Raw genomic sequence first — 22,584 nt, forward strand, 5'->3', positions numbered from 1 at the left:
CATAGAACTTGAACTTTATAATTCGCATAGAACTTGATAGACTTTTAGTAGACTTCTATATAAATTTTTTAATAAACTTTCATAAGCTTTCATAGAACTTGATAGGCTTTTATTCCAGACTTATGTAGACAATATATTTCATTTTATCTCCATTCTTTTCATTTAAAGAAAGAAACTTGAATTTTTTCAATCAAATTTGTTTTTGTTACCCAAAGCAAAAACAAAAAGTACTTGTTTGCGATGGAAGAACATATGCACAATTCAAAATGAAAAGAATAATCCAAGAATGTTGTGTCAAATATGCACAGTACTTTTTGTATGCACAGTACCTATTTGACCATGAATGCTGTGTCAAATATACACAGTACCTATTTGCACAGTACTTTCAATGTTGTCAACGTATATAGTAACATTGATGTATATAAAAAAGATAAAATAAAAAACCAAATTCATAACATCTTTTCCTTTAACAACATGAAATAAAATTATGTTTAACAAAAAGCAAAATTCATAAGAAATATAGTAACAAATGTATTACAAATTTGAAAGAAAAGTTTAAGAAAAATATTTAACATTCATTCATTATCCTTGATTCTCATTGTTGTCATTGTGCCCAGCATCTCTCCACGTATCCAAAGCTATACCAACTCTCAATTCATTAGCATTATGTCGTTGCTATTCTTGTGTTTGAAAAACTAGTTCAGGATCCCCTTCATTAACCAGTAACGATGAAGATGAAGAAGATTCGTCCTCCAATTCAATAGGAAATTCGTCAGATCTACACTTTTTTCGAAGAAAATTGTGTAGTCCTACACAAGCTAACACTATCTCTGTTTGTGTTGCATATGGGAATGGAGGTGCAGACTTGAAAATTGTAAATCGTGACTTAAATATACCAAATATCCTCTCAATGGCATTCCTCAAGGACGAATGACGAAGATTGAACAACTCAACTTCATTTGTAGGTGTATGACCTTGACCACCACCAAACTCTTGGGGATGATATCGAACTCCTCGAAATGGAGCCAAAAATTGGGGTCGATTTGGAAATCCACAATCCACTAAGAAAAATTTACCTGATAATAGATTACACATATGTTAGTATCCAATGTATGAGCTAATGTAAACTATAAGAAAATTTTGAAAATTTAAAAATACCTTGTGGCACTTTAAGTCCATTCCTCCTTGTTAAACAAAACAAATAGTCCAAATATCATCCAAAAAACAATACCAAAAACCAATCATTCCAAACAAACTAGTCGTTCTCAAAAACTCTCAAAAAACCCACTCATTCCAAATTGTAGTATATCCAATTTGAGCACTTCTCAAGAGACATTTTCAAAAATGCATCTTTTTTTGTGTTAGTATTCAACAAAGATAGCACTTTATAACGAACACGTTCATCCAAAATTGGGGTCTCCTTAATGGCATCCCACATATAACTTTGTTGCTTTCTTTCTTTTTCCGCTTTTGCCAATAGGTTATGGACTCCCCGGAAGTCAGTCACAATTGAATCAATGCTAAGGCTAATTATTCCCATAGCTTGCTGGGTGGTCTCATTTGAGATAGCATTCCCTTCCAAATCTGTTATATTTCGTTTTCTCTGGCTTGAGCTTTCTGAGGGACCTTCACAATTAGTGGCCTGAAAAGGGAAGGATGAAGAAGAATGTCCGAGTAGTGGATCTTGGTGTGGTGGTTCATTATGATTTGGTATAAAAGCTTGACTTTCATCATCAAAGACAAAGTCCCCTATTCCAACATGTCTATCTTCCGCCCTAAAAGTTCTTGCATCAGTATCATCACCTAATCCTAATGAGTTTCTTCCAATAGCAGTTGCATTCCCAATTACAATTTGCAGATCCTCATTGTCCTCACAAGTTTTTGTTTGAATACTTGTCTCTTTTGGGTGGGACTATAACAAAATCAATAATAAAAAAATAATTATTTAACAGATTATGTATTCAAGTTACCAAACGGAATTATTTAAAGAAAATTTAATAACCTAACCTTAAATTAGTCTTTCCAAACTTCTTCAGGAGCAGTGAATTTCTTTGTGGTTGGATTTCATCCAAACCCAGAGCTGTAAGTTGTGAATATTTTTGGGATTCTCTTTTAAAGTACTTCAGCCGACTCTGGTATTGAGAATAGGTTTTGTGACACCTAAGTTTTTCATTAATCTTGGGGAGTATTTTGGTTTCTACAGTTGCCTTGCTTAGCATTTCATTAATCTTGGGGAACGATGCCACGAGTCAAACTCACAGTTCGCCATGACATATGGTAGATTTTGGGCTTTTGAGGTCGTTTAGGCTTCCAAAACAGAATTTAAAAGTTGAAATTTTTGGATTTTTGTTTTTTTAATGTTCATCTATATTTGTCTCAATTTTTTTGTTCGATTATAGAAATGTTGTCAATTGTTTCAATTTTCTATCTAGTTGTATATAGATATTTCAGAAGAAAAATAAGTAGCAACAAGCATAAACCCTAGTAAACAAACATAAACCCCAGTAACAAACATAAACCTTAGTAACAAGCATACCTTCACATATGGAGGAAGGAAGCTGTTCGTCTTCGCAGAGAGAAAAGTTAGGGCAAGAGAAAAACGTCTGATGAAATACTTGGGAGGGTGGTTGGATTATTTTGGTTTTTGTTATTTATGACTCTCTCCTTAAAACCTAAGAAAATTTATCACTTAATGAAATCCTTCCAAATATATAATCTTTCGAATACACCTAGATTTAATTCAACTTTTTCATAATTCTAATTGAATACATCCATATTTGAATGGACTTTTTAAAAGTTCATATAAGTCCGAATTAAATACACCCAGACTTATAAAACCTCTTTTAAAGTTGGTATAAATCCAAATTAAATACATCCGAATGTTTAAAATCTTTTTAAACGCTTTATAATCTTAATTAAATACACCCCCTTAATTTAAGTTTACTTTTGGCAATTGTGTACACTTGCAACTGGAGAACAACGGTAGTGGTCTCGCCACATGACACCTTGATATAGTGTGCATGACAAACTCCCAATCCTTTTTAATTTAGACTATCGCATATATATATATTAAATGTAATTTATAAAAAAAAAACACAATATTCTGAAGGAAAAAAAAGAAAGAAAAAGAAGAATACACAAAACATTTCCTTTTCATTAAAAAAAACATGAAATTTCCGAAGCCATCAGCCAATAGGAAACACGGAACTCAAACTGAATCATTAACTGAAAACATTAGGGCGCCACAAAAACTAGTTTGAAGTCCGCGACTTCCCTCCCGACCTCTCTCCAATGTTCAATGTCCAATCTCTCTGCTCAAATCCAATTTCTTCAAATTCACACTCCAATCCCCACTCTTTTCAGCCCAAAACTTTTCGAAATTCTAATTACGCCCACAATTAGAAGAAGTATTCCAATCCCCAATCCGCTACCATTGACACCAATCGATCGCCTTCTCCATCACTATTTGAACCTCAAATTCAACTTCTTTGAGCTTATGGGGCGGTACTGTGCCTGAATTGGATCCATAATTGGCGAATTGACCTGTTTCTGACGGTACCAGTGGGCTACCATTTCAAGTTCTCGACGAAATTGATTGAATTTTGACGGGTCTGAGTGAAATTCTACGTGGGTTTGCTAGGGTTTAGCGAAAGTCTTGGTTTTGAGGGGCAGTCATGGACTACGAGCTCTCGGATAGCAGTGGTGAGCTAAGCTGAATTTCCTTTTTTATTTTTATTTTGTGTTAATTTTTATGCTCTTTTGTTATTCCATTGTGTATTTTATTGGTTGTCAGAGTCATTTTTGAGCTCAAATTCTTGAATTTATGTTGGATGTGATAGAATTTGGGTTTAATTACTGCTCTGGCCGTTCCTTTTTTGCTGTTCAATTACTGATTTTTATGGGATTGCCTTGAATTTTGAGGTTGAATTCAATGAGAAGTTGATGGCTTTATTGGTAGTCAATTGTAATGTAGTGTACCCAGCTTGTGCTCCGAGTTAATATGAATTTTTTTTCTTTCTGCTTTGTTTTTATGTGCATTCTTATAAGTTGGTCTGGAACCACTATCTAATAGGTTCAGGTTCTCCCCCACAACAAGTAATTGTGTATGTTGTGGAGAATGACTCCCATTTTGGAAATCCCCATTCTTCCATTCTTCCCGTCTATGAATTGGTCTTGCATTAGTGTTTAACTTTCAATATCGCATTGGCAGTGGGTGAGGACCCCAAAGATAAATACTTTAATGGTTAGTGCTTAGCATTGTATCAGTTTCAGTCCGTTAAAGTCACTCCTATGTGGAATGTGGTCAATGGCATTCAGGTCCTTCTATTCCTATTCTGGCCATGCTCACTATGTAGGATTGGGTTGTTGGTGTGTGAAAACGAGAAACAGAACACCATTAAGAGTTTTGTTATATTGGTCATATTATGTGTGCTTCTTGTTGGTTTAGCTTTAGTGATTCAGAAAAGTTGGCAATTAAGGATAAAAGCTATGGCTTATAGTAGTTTAACCAAAGGATGCTTTAGTTTAGTGTAGGAATAGTCAGAGATGCATTTTGGGCATGAAACTTATTCTACTGAATGTCTTTCTTTTTCTTTTTTCTTGTTTATTTAATGTTAATACTGCTTGTAGATGCTAAACCAACGTTTGAGTGGACTGTGCATGCTTTTAGAATTCATCTTCTGTATTGTCTGAAAAGGTTGATTTCATCTGCATTTTATATGCTAGTGTCCCTATACATTTGAGGAAGGACCTCATTCTTAGCATTGTTCGTCTGGAATATAAGATTCCTTAGTTCTCTATAGAGATTATTTATGCCTGCTTTGTTAGGCACAGATGCAAGAAGTAGACTGCTATTATATTTTGCATGTATTTATTATTGGCATGTATGTAATTGAAAAAGGTGGCCATTGGTGGGGAAAAGTCCTTGAAAAATGAAAAGGATTTATTGCTTTTCCGTGGGAATGTTCTTGCTATGTTTAAGGGACCGGTCACTGAAGCTGGAATAACAGTTCCTTATTATCTGAAACATTTGCAGGTACAGATGATGACCTTCCGCCCTCTCATCAAAATAGATTTCAAAGGGGAGGCCGATCTTCTGGGAATGGAAGATCTGCAGCTGTGGGTTCTGCTTCATTACCTAGGATGCATGGTGACATGGAAACCCAAATCCACCACATTGAGCAAGAAGCATACTGCTCAGTCCTGCGGGCTTTTAAAGCTCAATCTGATGCCATCACCTGGGTAGCTGTTTGATTTTGTTATTCGCTGTTTTTCCTTCCCCTCTTCCTTTAAATCCAAGTATGAATTGTGTTAGGTTAGGTCTGAAAGCCTGTCATCTTACATAATTTTCAGGATAAGGAAAGTTTAATTACGGAACTTAGAAAGGAGCTGAGAGTATCTGATGAAGAACACAGAGAACTTTTGTCCAGGGTCAATGCTGATGACATGATCCGGAGGATAAGGTCTGAATATATTATGGCATGCTGCTCTGAGCTGCAAATATGTGTTACATTTGGTTGGTTCTGCATTTTTTAATGAGAAATGTAATATTATATACTGTTAGGGAATGGAGAAAAACAAGTGGGCTTCAACCTGGCACACTTACTGCTGCTCAGCCTGTTCATGACCCCCTACCTAGTCCAACTGTTTCAGCATCACGCAAGAAACAGAAAACATCGCAGTCTGTAGCTTCCTTATCGCTTGGTGCTCCATCCCCTGCACTGCCTCCATCCATGCAACCGTCCTCATCAGCCTTGAGACGAGGTCCTCCTCCCGGAGGTCGGACCAAGAAGCCAAAATCAGTAAGTTGAAATAATAATGGGTTAAGAAAATTTTGGTATGATATTATTATTCTTGGACTTATTATTTTCTGTTCTTTTTTTAATGGAATATGTTGCCTGCTTATGAAGTCCTCTCAGTACCCTTCCACAAGTATTACTGGAAGGCCCCAAGCCGCTAATCGAGGCTCTTCTGGTGCCTTTGTGGCAAGTGAGCCTGCTGAGGGAGCAACTTATGATCCATTAATAGGAAGAAAAGTTTGGACAAGGTGGCCTGAAGACAACCACTTCTATGAGGCTGTTATAACTGATTACAACCACGTTGAGGTATGCTCTTGTGTTGACTGAGTTCATCTAAACATGAGTAAGCCTTAGTAATTAGCATTTTTGACCACACATAACTCCAATACTAATCCTTATAATTGGCAAATGTTGACAGGGCCGACACGCTCTGGTTTATGATATTAATACAGTGGATGAGACATGGGAATGGGTCAATCTAAAAGAGGTAAGTGCTACATATTCTATTTTTTTTCTGTAGGCTTTTAACCCTCTTCGTTTACAAAGTATAGTCTACGTCTCATAAATAACTAGATATGAAAATTTAAAAAGTCAAAGTTTTATTTTATTTTATTTTTGCTGGGGCACTTGTAAGCTTTGTATTTGTAGTGGTTAAAAGCACTTATCCCCTACACCTGACGTCCGAGTTTGAGCCCCCCTTCTCTTCTCCCTCCTCCCTCCCTCCCTCCCCTCTCCCCCAAATATCATTGGCTGAAGAAAAAGAAAACCAAATGATTTACACTGTTATTAGAATTTGGGGTCACCTCGCTTTTGTGTTTGTTTTTGCAATTACTTTTAATGTAATAGGTTTCTAAGTAACCAAAAAAATGCATCTAGTATATAAATAAAAGCGGACATCTGCTAGGCTTGGTCAGCAGAACTGGTGACATTATGCTATGACTTGTCTGTGTTATTAAGATGAATGGAACTTAAATTGGCATTCTATGCATTCTATGTTATGTTTTTCGTTTACTGAATCATTTTATTGATAATAGAGCTCATAATGCAGATTGATTTTAAGTTACCTCATTATCTGCATAAAACAATTCATATAATAAAATCTTGCTTATTGATACTGAGCAGTGTTATTTTTTTATTTTTATGTTTATTATTATTGTTATGATTATTTTTTAAAATATGATAATGGAACTGTGGGGGCTTCTACTTACAGTGATAGAGCACTTCCCAATGCTCATGGAAAGGGTTGACCTTGCCCTCCCCCCTCCCATGACTTGAAAATGTACAAGACACACTCGCACACGCACACGCACATATCTACATATGATAACAGGAACCATTAATACAAATGGTGCACATCGTATCAACTTGGGTACACTGGTGAATACACAATTGGATGACAGATTTGAATAATCAATTTTGCATCACTGTCACAATAATGTGTTTGAGCATATTATTTTGCATCCGTCTGTAGCTATTATTTCTTTTTAAGATGGCTGGACACAAAAGGCCATCATTGAACAAGATATTGAAATTTGTGGGGGAATGGGTTGAAGTGTACAAAGAGACATGATTAAGTTATTGAAAAGTAAATTATATGGCTGGCTTACTTCCATGCCTGGAATTTCTTTTTGCTGTTGTCACTATGGCAGAAGGACTTGTTTAGTTTGATCTCTTCCTAGATCCAAAGGGGAAAGCAACTGAGAGATAATTGTTACAGGATCAATATCTGTGTTCTAAAAGCTTCTAATACTTTGATTAACAATCGACTGATAGTGCAATGGGGGTTGTGGTCCATCAGCTTCTGTTTGTGTTTTGTGTTCTGAGCTCGTTTCCCAAACTCTTGTTGCTAATTGTTTTTTACCTTCTAATGGTAGATATCTCCTGAAGATATTCGGTGGGAAGGTGATGATCCTGGGATTTCTCGTAGAGGTGGTCGACCTGGACCTGGACCTGGCCGAGGGATAAAAAAGTCCACAGCACGTGGTGGTGCAGTTTCAGGTGCAGGAAGAGGCAGAGGGGCCGCAAAGGGTCAGTCCAAGAAGGATTTGCCTCCACAACAAAATGGCATTGGCAGGAAGGCAATGAGCGATATTGAAATACTTCATACAGATTCTTTGATTAAAGAGGTATAAGGAAAATTATTTAGTTTTTTTTTCCCCCATTTCCTCCAATCAGCTGGTGGTCACTTGTTTTCCATATTTGCTTGAAACTACAGGTTGAAAAGGTTTTTGGAGCAAGCCATCCTGATCCCATGGAGATCGAGAAGGCCAAGAAAGTTCTCAAAGTAAGAACCAAGCATGTTTTGCGCTCTATTTGCATGGTGCTTTTATTTCTGGTATTGTAATGTGTTCTTTAAAATGCAGGAGCATGAACAGGCACTGGTTGATGCAATTGCAAGACTTGAAGATGCATCTGACGGTGAAAGTGGTAATAACTAATTACATATAACCCATGTTCTATAATACATAATAAAGCTCCACTATCTTATGTTGTATCTTTAGTCTTGGTTAGTCAGATTTGACCGGTACTTGCTCTGTACAACTTTTCAATTAAATTCATTTGTAATCTTTTTAATTAAGGCCTCCCCAAAATGGGTGCCTAAAATTTGTCCCATCGAGTTACCAATCAGTTACTAAACTTTATCCATGTTAACATCAGGAAGGTTAATTTTAAAGCCCATCTTGTGTTAACATTAGTGAGGTGGGATCCATGAATGCTGCCATGTTACCTTCATCCCCCAAATTACAATGGATGTATTAGTTATTATTGCAGTGAATGTATCTGTGAGGCAGCACAGCTGCGCAAGGTCTTATTAAGTTTTGTTGATGACCGGTGTACCATTTTTCTTCCTTTTTTTGGCTTCAAAACAGATGAACATACATTCTCTCAAAGACAACCAATAGACCAAGATCGAGGATGGAGAAAACGGCAGTATGATGAAATGGCCGAAGGTCGGGCAGTTGATGGTGCAAATGGTAATAAAATGACAAGAGAGGGTAGAATTGCATCGGACGATCAACGTTTTGAGGGCGATGACATATGATATTTGGAGACTTTTAACATCGATTTATATCTCTGTTTGTAGTGTTGTGCCATATTCTGATTTGATCACCAGCTAAGTGGATGCTTAGTATGCTTTAGGTTTCGTTTCATTTTTAGTTTAACTTTAAGTTGAGATTATGTTTGCTGTAACTTTTTTCGGGGGTTGTACTGAATAACACTTGACCATGTAAAGATTGATTTAACGATGCTTTCTCTGTGTGTCTCATTGTGTGGCTATGCCAAATTAACTGAGACAGCAGCTTAATTTTACACTGTGATGGCACAGAGTATGCAAACCAACTAAGCTCCTGCAAATTACACACGATAACAAGTTAGCCTATTATACATACAACAGCAGAGGAGAGAGCTAACAAGGGAATCTGATCAGTTCTGACTCAGAACACAACCCCATTACAAATGGTTGACTATCTACAATGATGCAATAAATTCAAGGATAAGATTCACCATCTGTGCGTCATAAGCAGGGCCTTCCATTTGGAAGTGGCTTACTCCTTCAATCAGGTGTGTTTCGACGCGCCCGGCTGCTGAACTTAGCTTGTTCTTGAGCTGCTGAACACTTGTGAACCCATCCTTAGTCCCCATTATGAAAAATTTTGGTTTTGGAGATTGTAGTACGGCTTTGTGGTGTCTCCCAAAAAGTATTGAGGCAATCATGCCGAAAGGATACCCCAGACTAACATAACCCACAACTTGTTCAATCTGATCTACTGCAGAGCCTGCAATTGGGGCACCTACAAAATAACATAGGAGAAATTTTAAAAATCGGAGGAAATTAGTCTACCCTACACTGTTTAATGCTTTGCTTTTAATGAAAAAGCATTGCTGTAACAGAAAATGCTGCTGATCACAAAGCTAACAGATAGACCACGCTATATATCACCCATTTTGAGCTGAAGTACAAATAACATCTTATATTTGCCCAGCCATGTCTACAACACCCCACATGCAGTCCACACCAGAAAGATCCTAAATCATGCAAAAGAGTGATAAAGTTTGAGCACCATAAACTTTGCTGAAAATCTATCCATTTCTCATTACAACTGTTTTATCTTGTGATTTTACTTGTGTCATCCTATCAATGAGCTTTCATATTGCCGATACTGGAGGGTATAACCAACACATCAAAAACAAAATCATTGCAATTCAGAACAAGCAACAGAAAGCTAATGTAACAGAAGGTGCAGGATTCAGAGGCTGTAATAAAAAGATGATATTATTCAAAAATTATCTATACTTCATCATTTTCACCCAGCCATTGCTTGTAAAAATATTATAGGTTCTGCATCCATACAAGCTTATCATAGTAGCAGGCATTTGTATGCAGCAATACTTGTTATGTCCATTTCTCAGCCAATTATGTGGTAGCCAGCCAAACCTAAGACATATCCTTCATCCCACCCCATGCTACTTGGGTAAAGACTTACGGGCAGACTACATAGCTTTTCTTTCGTAAAGTTATGCATAACTTGAATTCCATTTTCCCCCTAGCTCAACAAATGCCACTTGTAATTCTAGTGTTGATCTGCGACCTAGAGAGAAGACCCGTCATAGTTGCACTGCAGAAAACCCTCTTCCTCACACTTATTTTCAATTTGAATATGATCAAAATCACAACTTTTGAATGATTAAAGGCCAATACGATCAACAACACAAAAGTCGGGAATACTCCAAAGTCAGGATATTCCACAAAGTATGAGATAATTAGCATTACCAAATTAAATTTAACCTCAAAATAATCAATTTTCCTTGAAATCCAAAGCATACTATAAATTTTCGCAGATGCTTTAGTTAGCAGTCTGATGCAGACAAAGAATAAAAGTAACAAATTGTTATCTAAACTGATCACTTCTACAAACTAATACGCAAATTATAGATCCACAAATTCATTCACCAAACCAATCAAAGAAGCAATCTACTAACTACCACAAACTAATACATAATTCACAGATCCAGAAAACAATCCACCTAAACCAATAAACAAGTACTCTAGTGACTACCCACATAAAAATACGTCCTTTGTTTCTACACTATCAGGCTTAATCCAAGAAAAATTGCAGAAAAATATTCCACACATGAAAAATATTATACCTGCAGAAGAACCCACCAACAAAATCCTGTCAGCAGAGAGATTCTCACAGACCCATTTGCACACAGCAATCACATCCTTGATTTCTGCAAACCCAGTAAGAGAAGCCCTCCCTGTTGACCTCCCAACCCCTCTCATGTCAAAGGTCACAGCTTTGTAGCCTCTATCTGCCAACCCAGCTGCTATACCTCTCAATAGGCCTTGGCAACCACCCAAGACTGAGTATGGGTGCACCAGAACCACTACAGGGTTGCCCTTGTTGATCTCTTCTCTTGGTTTGAAGAGCCTTGTGCTGAGTTTGACTCCATCACTGGTCTCAACTGTGCAGGTCTCGACCGTACAGTTTGACATCAGAGATAAACAACGAGCAAGAAAGCAACTGGGATCAAGAAAATGGCAATTTTTGAGAAAAATGGAGATGCTGAGGTTGGTTGGACAACACCGAATGGAAGTTGTTGGGCTAGCGAGTGTTTGTTTTGTGAATGAGAAAACTGGTCCTACACATGGAATTGGGATATGCATTCTTTTTTTCTTTTTTGGGCTTAAACTAACTCAATGACCCTGTTTCTCATGGAGCATACCATCTTTGGTGGATCCATTTCTTTATCTTTTATCCGTGATTGCGGTTTAAAATTTGATTTCATAATCTCTTTTATCGATGTGAAAACTACGTGTCATTAAACCAAATGATCATTAGTTGTTGTCACTATAAAATATTTGAGTACTTACCTCATTTACAACACGTCTTTTAAACTTCGTTTTAGTTATCTCTAAAAATATGAATAAGATTAACATTGTACGGGTGTTTATTTTATATTTTGCTTTTCTTGATTTATGATGTAAAATAGGATATGAGAACTTGAGAGTTGTACGAGCCTAATGGTTAGCAAGTAGCACGACAACAGAGTATGCATATGAAGTTGAGTCCAAGAGTACCTCAAAGCACGTCGCTTGAGAAACGACTGTAGCAGTTAAGGAAGACAATATTGGTGATGATGAAAATATTGGTGGTTTGAATTTAAAGAGACATTGGTGGAAACACTGATGGAAGTTTGCTTAAAACATAGAATTTGAATGAAATTTTACAAAGCATGTGTAGTCCATCAGCTGTAAGAGAAAATAACAACTTGCAATCACCCAAGCAAATGCTTAATATTATGAACCAGCTGGGGTGCCTTCTGCTTCTCAATAGCAAAGGCATATACTTCATGGATGACTTGGTTTCTTCTTCTTTTTCTTGTTCGAGAACCATTTTTTGCTTTTAATTTCTTGTTAAGTCGACCTACCTACCTATCTATAGTAATCTCATCAATTTTGCTAAAGTAACCTTTGAGACCAATGTACAGAAAATTAGCATACATATATGAGTGGCATGTGACTCCTCAAGATGATGACAATAGATAAACTCCCCTTCATTAAGAGCACTTCCACTCTTATGGGCAAGGGCGAGGCAAGGGATGTCACTACTCACATGAATAGTGACAGCCCTTGCAATTTTGTTTCCACTCCTATGAACAATTACTATTCACATGAGATATGAGGAGATAAATTTGTATAGAATTTTGGTGTGGGAAGTAAAGAATATGGCTATGTATTTATAATAATAAAAATTCTGAATTTTTTAGTTTTTTTTTTCAATTTTTTGTTATTTAAATTGGTTGCTTATGTCATTATGACGTCAGATTGCGTCACTTTGCCCAGGCAGCAACACGGGCTGGACTTGCCTGGGTTGGTGGGTCCCATGCCTTGCCCTTGCGAGTTGGAGCTGTTTGCGGGCCTAGGCCCTATCATGCTCGGGCAAAAGGCCTTGTGGTGGACTTGCTCTAGAGTAAATAAGACTTTTAGGCAGCTGGGTCAAAAAACTATTGGGTGTAGTTGGTTAGTCGTTGAATCAAATTAATTAATTTAATCCAATGGTTAGAGAATAAAACTTCATCTAAGAGCCCTAATAAGGCCCACTATAGAATAACTCGATACGGGAAGACATAGTTTGGTCTGGTGCTGGTCTCTGACCGGATATTTGAGTCTTGCAAGGTAGGCCAAAGCCCAGGCTTAGCCTTTGGCCCTTCTTTATAGTTGGGCTCCAATGAAACGTTGTATATTTCAACCCAGTAAATAAATAAATAATAAATACAGTGAAGTAAATATTGGTAGAGAATCCACAATGGGCTCCTTAAGGAGGAATTGAAAAAATAACCATGTTTCCTATCCATCTCCTAAAATAGGGAGACCTCAAGAAGCTCCTAAATCTGATAAGAGAGAAAGAACTCATAGTAGCTCCCTGTAATTTAATGCTGCTTTGTTTAATGAGTATTTCAAACATTTAATTAATGCTAATTATTTTTTATATTGTTTTTTAATAAAGATGGACCAATTAAAAAAAAGTTATAACATTTATGACTCCCTAAACTAGAGAGGAAAATTGAAGTTTATATTTTATAGCATGATTGTGAATGTTCTTATATATGCAATCCCACCATCATCAACATCCTGAATTGACTTCGGTGTGTATACGGTAAATGTTGTTATATGCAAACGAAAAAACATGCCTCAAATTTCAAAGCATACGCACACAAATTTGGCAGAACCACAGACTCTACATGAAAGTAAGAAAAACTGGCAAAGTTAAGAGCTGGTGGATAGATTGTTAAATTGAAAAGTTAACCAGAGACTTACATTCGCTAAAATTAGAAGAACATCAGAGAAGAAAAGACATCCATATACGACCATTACCACATAACAATATTTGGTCATGCCATTAAGAAAAACTAAAACTATCTTGGATAACTATAGCTATGAAGCAGAGCAGCCCCAAAGTAGTGTCTATACAAAGGTGAAAACCCCATCATTTAAAACCTTAGCTCACAGAGAGAGAGAGAGAGAGAGAGAGAGAGAGATAGGGTTTAAGGACCAATGGGGTTGTTGTTATGGTGAAGAGGGTCAGGACCAGCTGGAACTTGCCTTGCTGAGTCTTCCACAGCATTGAAAACCTTAGCTCCTTCTCCATTCCCAAATCTATCAGCCTGGTTGATTTGAAGCCCCTTTTCAGATTAAAGAAAAAAACAGGGGAAAAATGGTTCTTTTTCAGAGAAAAAAAAAACAGAGAACCAACTCAATAATGGACTGTAAAAAAAGAAAAAGAAAACATATGTAAGTTGACAAAGACAGAATGGATAAGCTTAAACCTCTACAAAGAAGATGAAATATATATATATATATAAAGGGAGTTCTTGAATAAATGAAAAGATTTGAACTTTGGAAAAAGTTGTTACCTTTGTGTTTGTGTTTTCTGTGAAATTGAATGTTCTTACTTGGAGGCCTGAAAAGGAAAAATGAAAATGGCGTGGAAAAATCGCTTTAAATCAGAAGCTCAAAAAATGTGAGAGACAAGAGAGAGGAGAGGGGAGAAGAAGACTTACGAGAAGGTTGCACAAATGGTATTGAGGCCACCATTAGAATGACCATGAAGGTTGAAAACCCTGTGAGAGCTTTCTTATGCCCCATTTTGATTTGTTGATCCCAGAAACCAGCCAGCTCACAAATAGGACACAGACTGAGAGAGAGAGAGAGAGAGAGAGAGAGAGAGAGAGAGAGAGAGAGGTGATGATGATGGAAGAGTGTACGTCGACTCGTCAATGAGTACAAGACCCCATTTTGAATATTGATTACATATATAATATATATATGGTATCGAAAATTGTCTGATATACAAGAGATGAAGAGGCTGAAGACTGATATGTAATTTTGGTTATAAAAAAATGTAGGTGAAATATCGAAATTACCCCTTAAGCAAAATATACTTATGTTCTTCCTTACGTGGATACGCGTATAGGTAGGCATAGACATCCTCGTAAGGAAGGTGGCGGCGTCCGCACACAGAGAGAGAGAGAGAGAGAGTATGGGACACGTGGCGCGACCGGATCGGAGCGAAGGGCACGATTAAGGAAAGGACTGGTCTCCTGTGTCTGGAGAGGCTGCCTGCCAGCATGGCCAGAGGAGGAGAGTCAGAGAGCGTCAGGACTCAGGCAGGACTGCCATTTGTCCAATGATTTCCCGTGGGGCCCACGCGACACCATTTGCCTTTCTGCTGCTACTTTGAATTACAATTGTACCCTTGTAGTGATGAAATCATTAACTCTGATTGAGGGGCATAGATAGGAAAAAGTCAAAATCACAACTTTAAGAAAGATATCTCTTTTCCCATCAATTCAAAACAAAACAATAACATTGCCTGTGCAAGTTATTGGGGCATTTTTAGGGATTATCTTTCATCATCAATGACAATAAAGGCAAATCATACAGAAGTTAAAAGAAACCATAGTTCCTGTGTCTGCCTGCCCTACAAAACAGTATCAAAATCCAAGATCTTCATTTAAAGCCTGAATTGGGTTCACAAGGAAGCAATAATTGGATTTGCATAAAGCAGCATTGAAGAACCTGCAAATTTATTTACCCAAAAGAAAAAAAGAAAAAAAAAACTGCAATCACTTGGCACTCAGGACCAAGATAGGGGATCAACACCAATTACACAACTGGCCCAAAACAACCAACTTTGATGGCTCCTATAAAATCATTTTTATAGGTACATATAAGGTAAAACATGGAGCTTTAATGGGCAGATCTGCACAAAATTAAGGTAATATAAAACTATACCACAAAATTCTACTAAGGGTGGACAATAATAATCTTGATCCTCTCTGAGGTTTCTTGGTCACACAACAATACAAAGACTAAATCAATGAGCAGAGCCAAAATATTCTCATGTAAGAGATGACAACAGATCACAACAGCCTGGATTTAGTTTTGGACTCATACTGACCCCAAACTCAAATCATCAAGCAATGGTACAACCGTCCAAGATATATATATTCATTGATTCAAAGTTGCTTTGGCTGGGCCAGCTCTTAGCCAGCATACTTTTCTAGTCTCAGAATTTGAAGTGTAGAATAGTATATCTAATTATAGGAAAACCACTGAACTCAGAAACCATGTCTTTCTATAAGGACGAGTGTTTTAGCATGCGAATGACTGCTTATCTTCTAATTCTCCTAGTTCAAACCATTTCTACCTTACAGTGAATGAGAACTAATATAAAAAGCAATGATTTTGTGGATAGACCATATTGCCAAATGGAACTGAAAAAAGAATAAACCAGATGCAGTAAGCATTCCCAGTTACAGATACAATACGAGCATCAAGATAAGTGGACATAAAAAGTATGAGCATATCTAGTAGAAGATATCTTGTGCATAGAAATGAGAAAATTATCATAACTTAGTCATATACCCAGACTAACAGATTGACTCATTTACATGAAACCCACGCTTTGCTTTCGTTCTTATTGAAGATAAGTGAAAAGAAACTACAACACAGAATTACATCATTCTGTTCCCTTCGATTGCAAGATTATGAGTTCAAAAAAAATTAAAATCACAACTTAGTCTCGGAATACACAAATGATAAAACCCAGATGAGAATATGTCCAACACACAGCACCGGACTTTATCCCAGGTGGGCAAAGAATGCAACATTTTTTCAGTCCCTAAATGAAAATAACATTTATAGCAATAAGAATCTTGATCAAATTCTGAACAAAGTTATAAACAAGGAAGCATGAGAAACACTGAGAAATAAGAATCTTGATCAAATTGTGAACATGAGTTATTAACAAGATGAGAAACATCTGGACACAAGTTATAAATAAGGTAACATATAAGACAGAAACATGACTTACATTCTAAGCTATGTGACATAGGATCTAATAAGTTATGCTGCAAAGTATTCCATCATTTCTTCAAGCTCAAGCTCAAGGTCATCTAATGAACCACTTCCATCAATTCCAAAGTGGAATGGACTGTTGAATAATCCATAATCTAATGACAGGCTATCAATTGGAGACCCAAAGTTAGCATTAACAGTTCTGTCTTGCTCACTCTGAAATGTGTCCTTTACATAATATGGCAAATCTCCTCCAGCAATTTCACTTCCATTTCTATGTACTGTTGGTATATGGACTCCATCTGCTGGTCTAATCTGCGGTTCATTCATCACAATCTGAGACGGCGGCTGGTCATGACTGGGCGGATATTCTGCTGATGGATTATAAACGTTAAATGTATCTCCACGATGCACCTCAGCATCTTGCACCCCATGATAAAGCATGGGTGTTCCACCCACATGCATGCCCTGTGTTGAAATTACGTTGTCTGAAGGTACAGCAGAGTAGTAGTTAAACTCAGATGCTGGTAATTGTGCTTGGATATCAAGATCCTTCTCCAGTGGCCGTAAAGTTGTGATTGTACCATTTTCCTGTTGATTGTCATGAACCTGAAATCCAGTCATCTGTACATCAGTATGGTTTATATCAGGCAAAGCATTTCTTGGTCCAAGATGTATATTCTCATTATGAGATGGTGCAGGAAGTTGTTCAACAGGGCTTGCTCTGACACGGGGCCTTTTTCTCCTTGGTTGCTTTTCACTTTGCTCTTTATCTTGGACATGATTAAGAGTATTATTGCAAAGATTGCTTGATGGCTCTAGATCCATCGGCTGGTTCCTCCTATCATCTTTGGATGAAACAGACCCTACCCCATCATCAGTACCATCAACATCATAGTCACTGTTACTACTAACAGCAGCTTGCTTTCCACCACGGCTACTTTGTGGCGTCTCAGTTATGCCAGATGTCCCATTATCACTACTAGGCTGTCGAATGAGGGATTCCTCTCGGCTTAGAACCCCTAACCAAATTGCACTCTCCTTCGCTGTCATTTTATCCTGTAAGCATTTTGACTGGCGGACATGCCTCCTTATCTTTGCAATATCAGGTGACATATGCTTTATCACAGCTGTTAACACTCCGACTTTCCACATCTTCTTTAAGTCGTGCGGCTTCTTATAAGGAGGACTCTGACCATAGGATAGCCCCAATTTGGGCCACCAATCTTCATTTCCTGTCGGCCACCAAGGTGGTGGATTTCCCTTTTCTAATGGATACTTCCTTTGAGGGGGGTCACAGTGTTGCATCAAAGAAGACAATAGAGAACCAAGAGTTGCATCTTGTAGATCTTGGAGGATGCTCTGAGAATTCTCATTTCGACTATTATCCGCATCACTCATGGCGATACACTCCTCCTCATACTTGGCTATGGCTGCAGGGCCATTCTTATCGAACTTCACCTTTTCTTTCCACCAAGCTCTGATGTTATCAGAAGCACCGCTCACTGGCTTTCCCTTCTCAGGAATGATACCATACACAAAACCACGAGCTTTACACACTTCCATCAGCTTCAACATATACTTGAGAATCCCATCTTGTGCTCTTGACATTTTCTTTCTTCGAGCCTGATCAGATGTTTGCTTGGGCTTCTGCTTTTCTGCAGCTTGTTGAGCTTCAAGTTTCTGTTTTTCTTTTTCTTTGAGCCTTTTGAGTTTGATTCGATCCTTCCACATTCGTTTCTCCAACTCTTCAGCTTCAATCTCTTCGTCACTGACATCTTTATCCGCAATATTTTCACACCTCAAGTCTTCTTCTATATCCGAACTGTCATACAACATTCATTAACAATCAAAGGATGCTCCATTCAGTAAAGTTGCAAAAACCCACTGAGAATTGATGGGAAGAAATCGAAATGAAGATTGATTTTTAGCAGTCAAAGCCAATCAATTGTATTAGGCTCAGTAAAAGTGGACACTTTTGTTATGCTGGCTCAAACAACCAACAACAAAATACTAAAAGTTTTTTCCTTTTCTTTTTCTCTCCCACCCTTTCTCAGCAACCAAACAAAACTTGGGAAAAGATAACAATAAAATCCAATATTTCTCAAATATTCTGCCAAACAACCCTTCAAACGAAACCATCTCTTTCTATAATGACCTCTAACAATTCCTAAAAGACTTGGATTACAATACATGAAACTAAAATAAACAATCAACAAGCTCATATGCAGAGCATATAAACAAAAACCACATGCCCAATTCCCCATAGTTGCAACGATACAACAGATTCTGATCAACAGTTTCATAAGAAGGAAGATCAAAAACAAAAATAAAAAAGCAGACTCTTTTAGTTTACACGGAATTTGTCCCAAAATACAAACAATTCAAAGAGACCCATAAACTCAAAAAATATCATTCGTAGAAGACCCAACAAAATTGAAGTACTGGGTACACCCAAAAAAAAAACCTTGAAACTCTATTACCTACACACACAAAAAATAAATCGAAACTCTTACCTAATATCAGGTCCAATCTCTTCAACGTCACCCATCTAATCTTAATTTGCATCCAAAGACTGCAAACCCTAAAAATCTGGGCTTTTTTCTTATTTTCGGTTAGTGAATTCTCTCTCTCTCTCTCTCTCTCTCTCTCTCTCTCTCTCCTTCTTTTGGTGAAGAAGCTGACAATATAAGCGATGGTACGGTGAATCCAAATAAGGGAAATGAGACCCAATATGGTTTGCTTGGAATCAAAAGGGATGGAAATTCAATGCAAATTTGAAGGAAGAGAGAGAAAGTGATTCTATGCGAGTTTGCGAGTTGCGAATTGCGAATTGCTAGGCGGCCATGTCAAAGGGTGTCACAAATGGATGAGAACATCTCTGAGTTGCCAACACCGAGGCATGATCTCCTGCGTCGCGTTTACGGAATGATTAATTTGCTAATTTTACTGGCCTCTCCTTTATTTTTTAAACACTAATTAATGTTTTATTTTCCCTTTTTCTATTAATAAATTAAAAGTTTGGGTTTAATACGTGAGAAATATTTCTTTTTTGGTCAAATGTCTAATACGTGAGAATAAGTCGTAACTTTTCTGCCTCTTTTGGTTTGCTAAGATAACTTTCTCCCTTTGTATTTTTTTTGGGGGGTAACGTAGCATTTTTTCCCTCAAGATGGAAGGGTCCAACACGACAATAACATGCTTTGATTTTTCAAAGAGTTTATAGAATATCAAGACCTGCATAAGCTCACTAGAGGTACACGCTGGTATAGCTCACTTTCTATTGTAATTTTATGCTCCGAATGGTCAGTTTTCTAGGTCTTTCCTTAAAGATCATTTATGCAATTATAATATTTTGAAACTCGTGTTTGTCTATTTTCTTGTTAAAAGTCTTAATATTTTCAATTTTCGTGATTTTTTGCAATGATGATATTTGAATAAAGACTTAAAAATAGACGATTCGGATTGTTGAATTTCAATGTCTAAAGTCTAATAGACCTCGTAACGGATCCATCAAATAATAGGAGGGACTCTATAAAACAAAGATATATCAACCATTAACTAAGTAATTTTTTTATGGGAGCTCATTTTCCCACTATCCACTTACACTCCCTTTGTTGAAAATTGTACATTCCCACTTATTTTTTGTCCACTTGCACTCTCTTGTTGGAAATTGTATGTTCTAGTAAAAGTTTAAAAATAAAAATAAAAAGGAGTGTAAGTGAACAAAAGAAGAGTGGGAAAATCAACACCTGTTTTTATTTATTTAAAAATAAATAAATTGCCATCACCCAAACAGAAAGTACAAAAATAACTTTTGGGTTCGGTATAATTGTTGCAAATTCTAAAAATACTTATTTAATTTTTATATAAAAAAATTTCCAAAAATAAAAAACTTTAAAAAGAAAAGAATGCTTGCCGACAATAGCTTGATGTATTTATCCATTGATTGCACCATGAAAAGTATCTAAATCTGTATTTTGCATCCGGAAAGACATACTAGGTACAATGAATTTTAAGGTATAGTTTTGCATCAATTTAACACACGTAAAAACATATTGAAAATGTTATTGGATGCAGACTTCACTTGTATTCTTGTGGAGTCACATGCTTTGGTTATTATTTGTCAACAGAGAAGAAGAAGAGAGGAGGACTTTGCATCAGAGATGACAATCTCAAAGCCATGGTTGGAGTGAACTGTGAATCTCATATTACTTACAAGCAGTGTCCTTTTAGTTTTTCTTTTCTTTTCTTCCAATTATTAGTCCTTTTAGTTGACTTAATCCGTTTTTTTATTTCTTAATCACTGTCACTATGTTGATAATAATTTGACTAATCTTCTAAAAGTCCTCCTAATGCTTGAACTCTTGCCTAATTTCAGCTCCAATCTATTCCACTTCAGCAATTAAAAAATATTAATAATAAAACAAATGCAAATAACGTCTTTGAACAATATCCGTGTGTTTTGGTCGACAGAGACGTACAAGGGCGACTTGCGGGGTGGATCGGCGTTGGCGATGGAGGCTGAGGCCATTCGAGAAGCAATGATGGCCTGCGTTCACTGTGGTTTGTCTAAGCTAGAGGTTGAATCTGATTCTTTACAAATTAGTCGTATGCTTTATGGGGAGTGGAAGATTGATATTGCTGTGGAAACCATTATTTTTGACATATAAAGCAACTGGTGGAGCAATTTGAGCATTGTGTTTTTTACTCCTAGTAATTGTAACAAAGCATCGCATAAAATTGCGGCCTTTGTGTCCAGAATTGGCGGTATCCGTACTTGGAATGAATTATGGCTTGAGTGGATTTTTGATATTCTTGCTAATGATGTAAACCTTATTATTTGTCTTTAACAATACTCTCATCGTTTGGCTCCAAAAAAAAGAAAAAAAAAGAGACGTAGGTTAACTTCTTGTATCAAAACATTAGTTTTTCGCAAGTAACTTAGTAGCAGTTACAACCGAAGGGAATTATTATTAGGGAGTTTCACTAAACACCCAAAATGGGGTTGAAATTATAAAAAAAATCCAAACACTATTTAAACATATAAACACACCCAAAACCCATCATTACACACACTCAAAACCCATTTATAAACACACCCAAAAAGTTGACTTTGGGGTTGATTTTGGGTGTGTTTCTATGTTTAAATAGTGTTTGAGTTTTTTTATAAATATATGTCTATGATTGGGTTTATTTATAAATTTGTATTATTGTTATTATTATTTTTAATATAGAATAAGCTATAGTTTTTATTGATAAACAAAAAAAAGTACAAAGCAACTATGTAATATGGTAAAATCTTCTCCAGTGACCAAACGCAACAACACGTTGAATTAATATTAAGAGAATCACGCACAACCCAAAAATGACTAAATATCATAACTATTTATTTTTTTGTCAATGAGGATTATGTTTTGTTCTTTATGCAAATGACCCATAAATTTCACTATAATTTACATGATTTAAGATATAATGCACATTTTGGGAAGAAAAAAACTGACACTGAGAAAAATAGTTGCATAAAATAGCCCAACCCGATAAGCATAACAAAAGGGATCATAGCTTTATAGAAGCTACAAATATTTTATATATTATTTGCGCAAATGTATCCAAATTGCTATGATCCGAAGTATGGAAGCAATGTGGATACTAGAATCTCTTTGGGATGATCCGAAGTATTTAGACATGCATTTTCGATAATGCTTTGGCTTTTGGGTATGAAGTTGATGGAGATCACTAACACTAAGAACGTAATTAATTTTAATTAAAAAATCATTTTATCCAATTAAAAGAATGATAATTAAATAATACAAGATTTTACACGTCACCAACCACACGTGTCTCTCTCTTGTTATTCTGCTTTCATAACTATTGGAGGAATAAAAATAATAAAATGACAATGGATTCCAAGCATGA

At 36.6% G+C, this 22,584-nt stretch overlaps 3 protein-coding genes across 10 annotated transcripts; 1 reads left to right on the forward strand and 2 right to left on the reverse strand.

The window, feature by feature from the left end:
• Positions 1-3,223: 3,223 nt before the first annotated feature.
• EML3 (Emsy N Terminus (ENT)/ plant Tudor-like domains-containing protein) lies at positions 3,224-9,053 on the forward strand. Its single transcript, XM_008245378.2, has 10 exons — positions 3,224-3,702; positions 5,036-5,241; positions 5,353-5,462; positions 5,564-5,801; positions 5,910-6,104; positions 6,217-6,285; positions 7,673-7,924; positions 8,014-8,082; positions 8,162-8,225; positions 8,669-9,053. Exons 1-10 carry the CDS (start codon positions 3,675-3,677, stop codon positions 8,839-8,841), a joined length of 1,404 nt encoding a protein of 467 aa, XP_008243600.1. The 5' UTR covers positions 3,224-3,674; the 3' UTR covers positions 8,842-9,053.
• LOC103341822 (alpha/beta-Hydrolases superfamily protein) lies at positions 9,029-11,420 on the reverse strand. The gene is made up of 2 exons (XM_008245377.2): positions 10,950-11,420; positions 9,029-9,592 (listed from the first exon to the last, which is right to left on the reverse strand). The coding sequence occupies exons 1-2, from the start codon at positions 11,296-11,298 to the stop codon at positions 9,270-9,272; spliced, it is 672 nt and encodes a 223-aa protein (XP_008243599.2). The 5' UTR covers positions 11,299-11,420; the 3' UTR covers positions 9,029-9,269.
• A 2,144-nt stretch (positions 11,421-13,564) lies between these two features.
• On the reverse strand, positions 13,565-19,560 carry EIL3 (ETHYLENE-INSENSITIVE3-like 3). Of its 8 annotated transcripts, none has more exons than XR_016126033.1 (6): positions 19,182-19,560; positions 16,682-18,490; positions 14,764-15,084; positions 14,367-14,500; positions 14,220-14,266; positions 13,565-13,988 (listed from the first exon to the last, which is right to left on the reverse strand). XR_016126033.1 is itself a non-coding variant. In XM_016796638.2 (3 exons), the coding sequence occupies exons 1-2, from the start codon at positions 19,214-19,216 to the stop codon at positions 16,714-16,716; spliced, it is 1,812 nt and encodes a 603-aa protein (XP_016652124.2). In that variant the 5' UTR covers positions 19,217-19,560; the 3' UTR covers positions 16,175-16,489; positions 16,682-16,713. The 8 variants fall into 8 exon arrangements, 2 of the variants coding, with proteins under 2 accessions (XP_016652124.2, XP_008243598.2); XR_016126032.1 differs by having other exon boundaries at positions 14,730-15,084; XR_016126037.1 differs by having other exon boundaries at positions 13,565-13,970; positions 14,367-15,084.
• Between the last annotated feature and the right edge of the window lie 3,024 nt (positions 19,561-22,584).

The sequence above is a fragment of the Prunus mume genome, linkage group LG1 (assembly GCF_029339155.1).
Source record: "Prunus mume cultivar Tortuosa linkage group LG1, ASM2933915v1, whole genome shotgun sequence".
NCBI classification, from domain to species: Eukaryota; Viridiplantae; Streptophyta; class Magnoliopsida; order Rosales; family Rosaceae; genus Prunus; species Prunus mume.

Bases quoted from the DNA above. Each gene is read 5' to 3' on its own strand.
- EML3 (XM_008245378.2), top strand. From the start codon at position 3,675: ATGGACTACGAGCTCTCGGATAGCAGTG. The intron at 3,703-5,035 runs GTGAGCTAAGCT...AAACATTTGCAG, and splicing joins CGAGCTCTCGGATAGCAGTG to GTACAGATGATGACCTTCCG. The intron at 7,925-8,013 runs GTATAAGGAAAA...TTGAAACTACAG, and splicing joins CAGATTCTTTGATTAAAGAG to GTTGAAAAGGTTTTTGGAGC.
- LOC103341822 (XM_008245377.2), bottom strand. From the start codon at position 11,298: ATGTCAAACTGTACGGTCGAGACCTGCACAGTTGAGACCAGTGATGGA. The intron at 9,593-10,949 runs GTATAATATTTT...GTTATTTTGTAG, and splicing joins GTTGGTGGGTTCTTCTGCAG to GTGCCCCAATTGCAGGCTCT.
- EIL3 (XM_016796638.2), bottom strand. From the start codon at position 19,216: ATGGGTGACGTTGAAGAGATTGGACCTGATATTAG. The intron at 18,491-19,181 runs GTAAGAGTTTCG...GTTGTATGACAG, and splicing joins GAGATTGGACCTGATATTAG to TTCGGATATAGAAGAAGACT.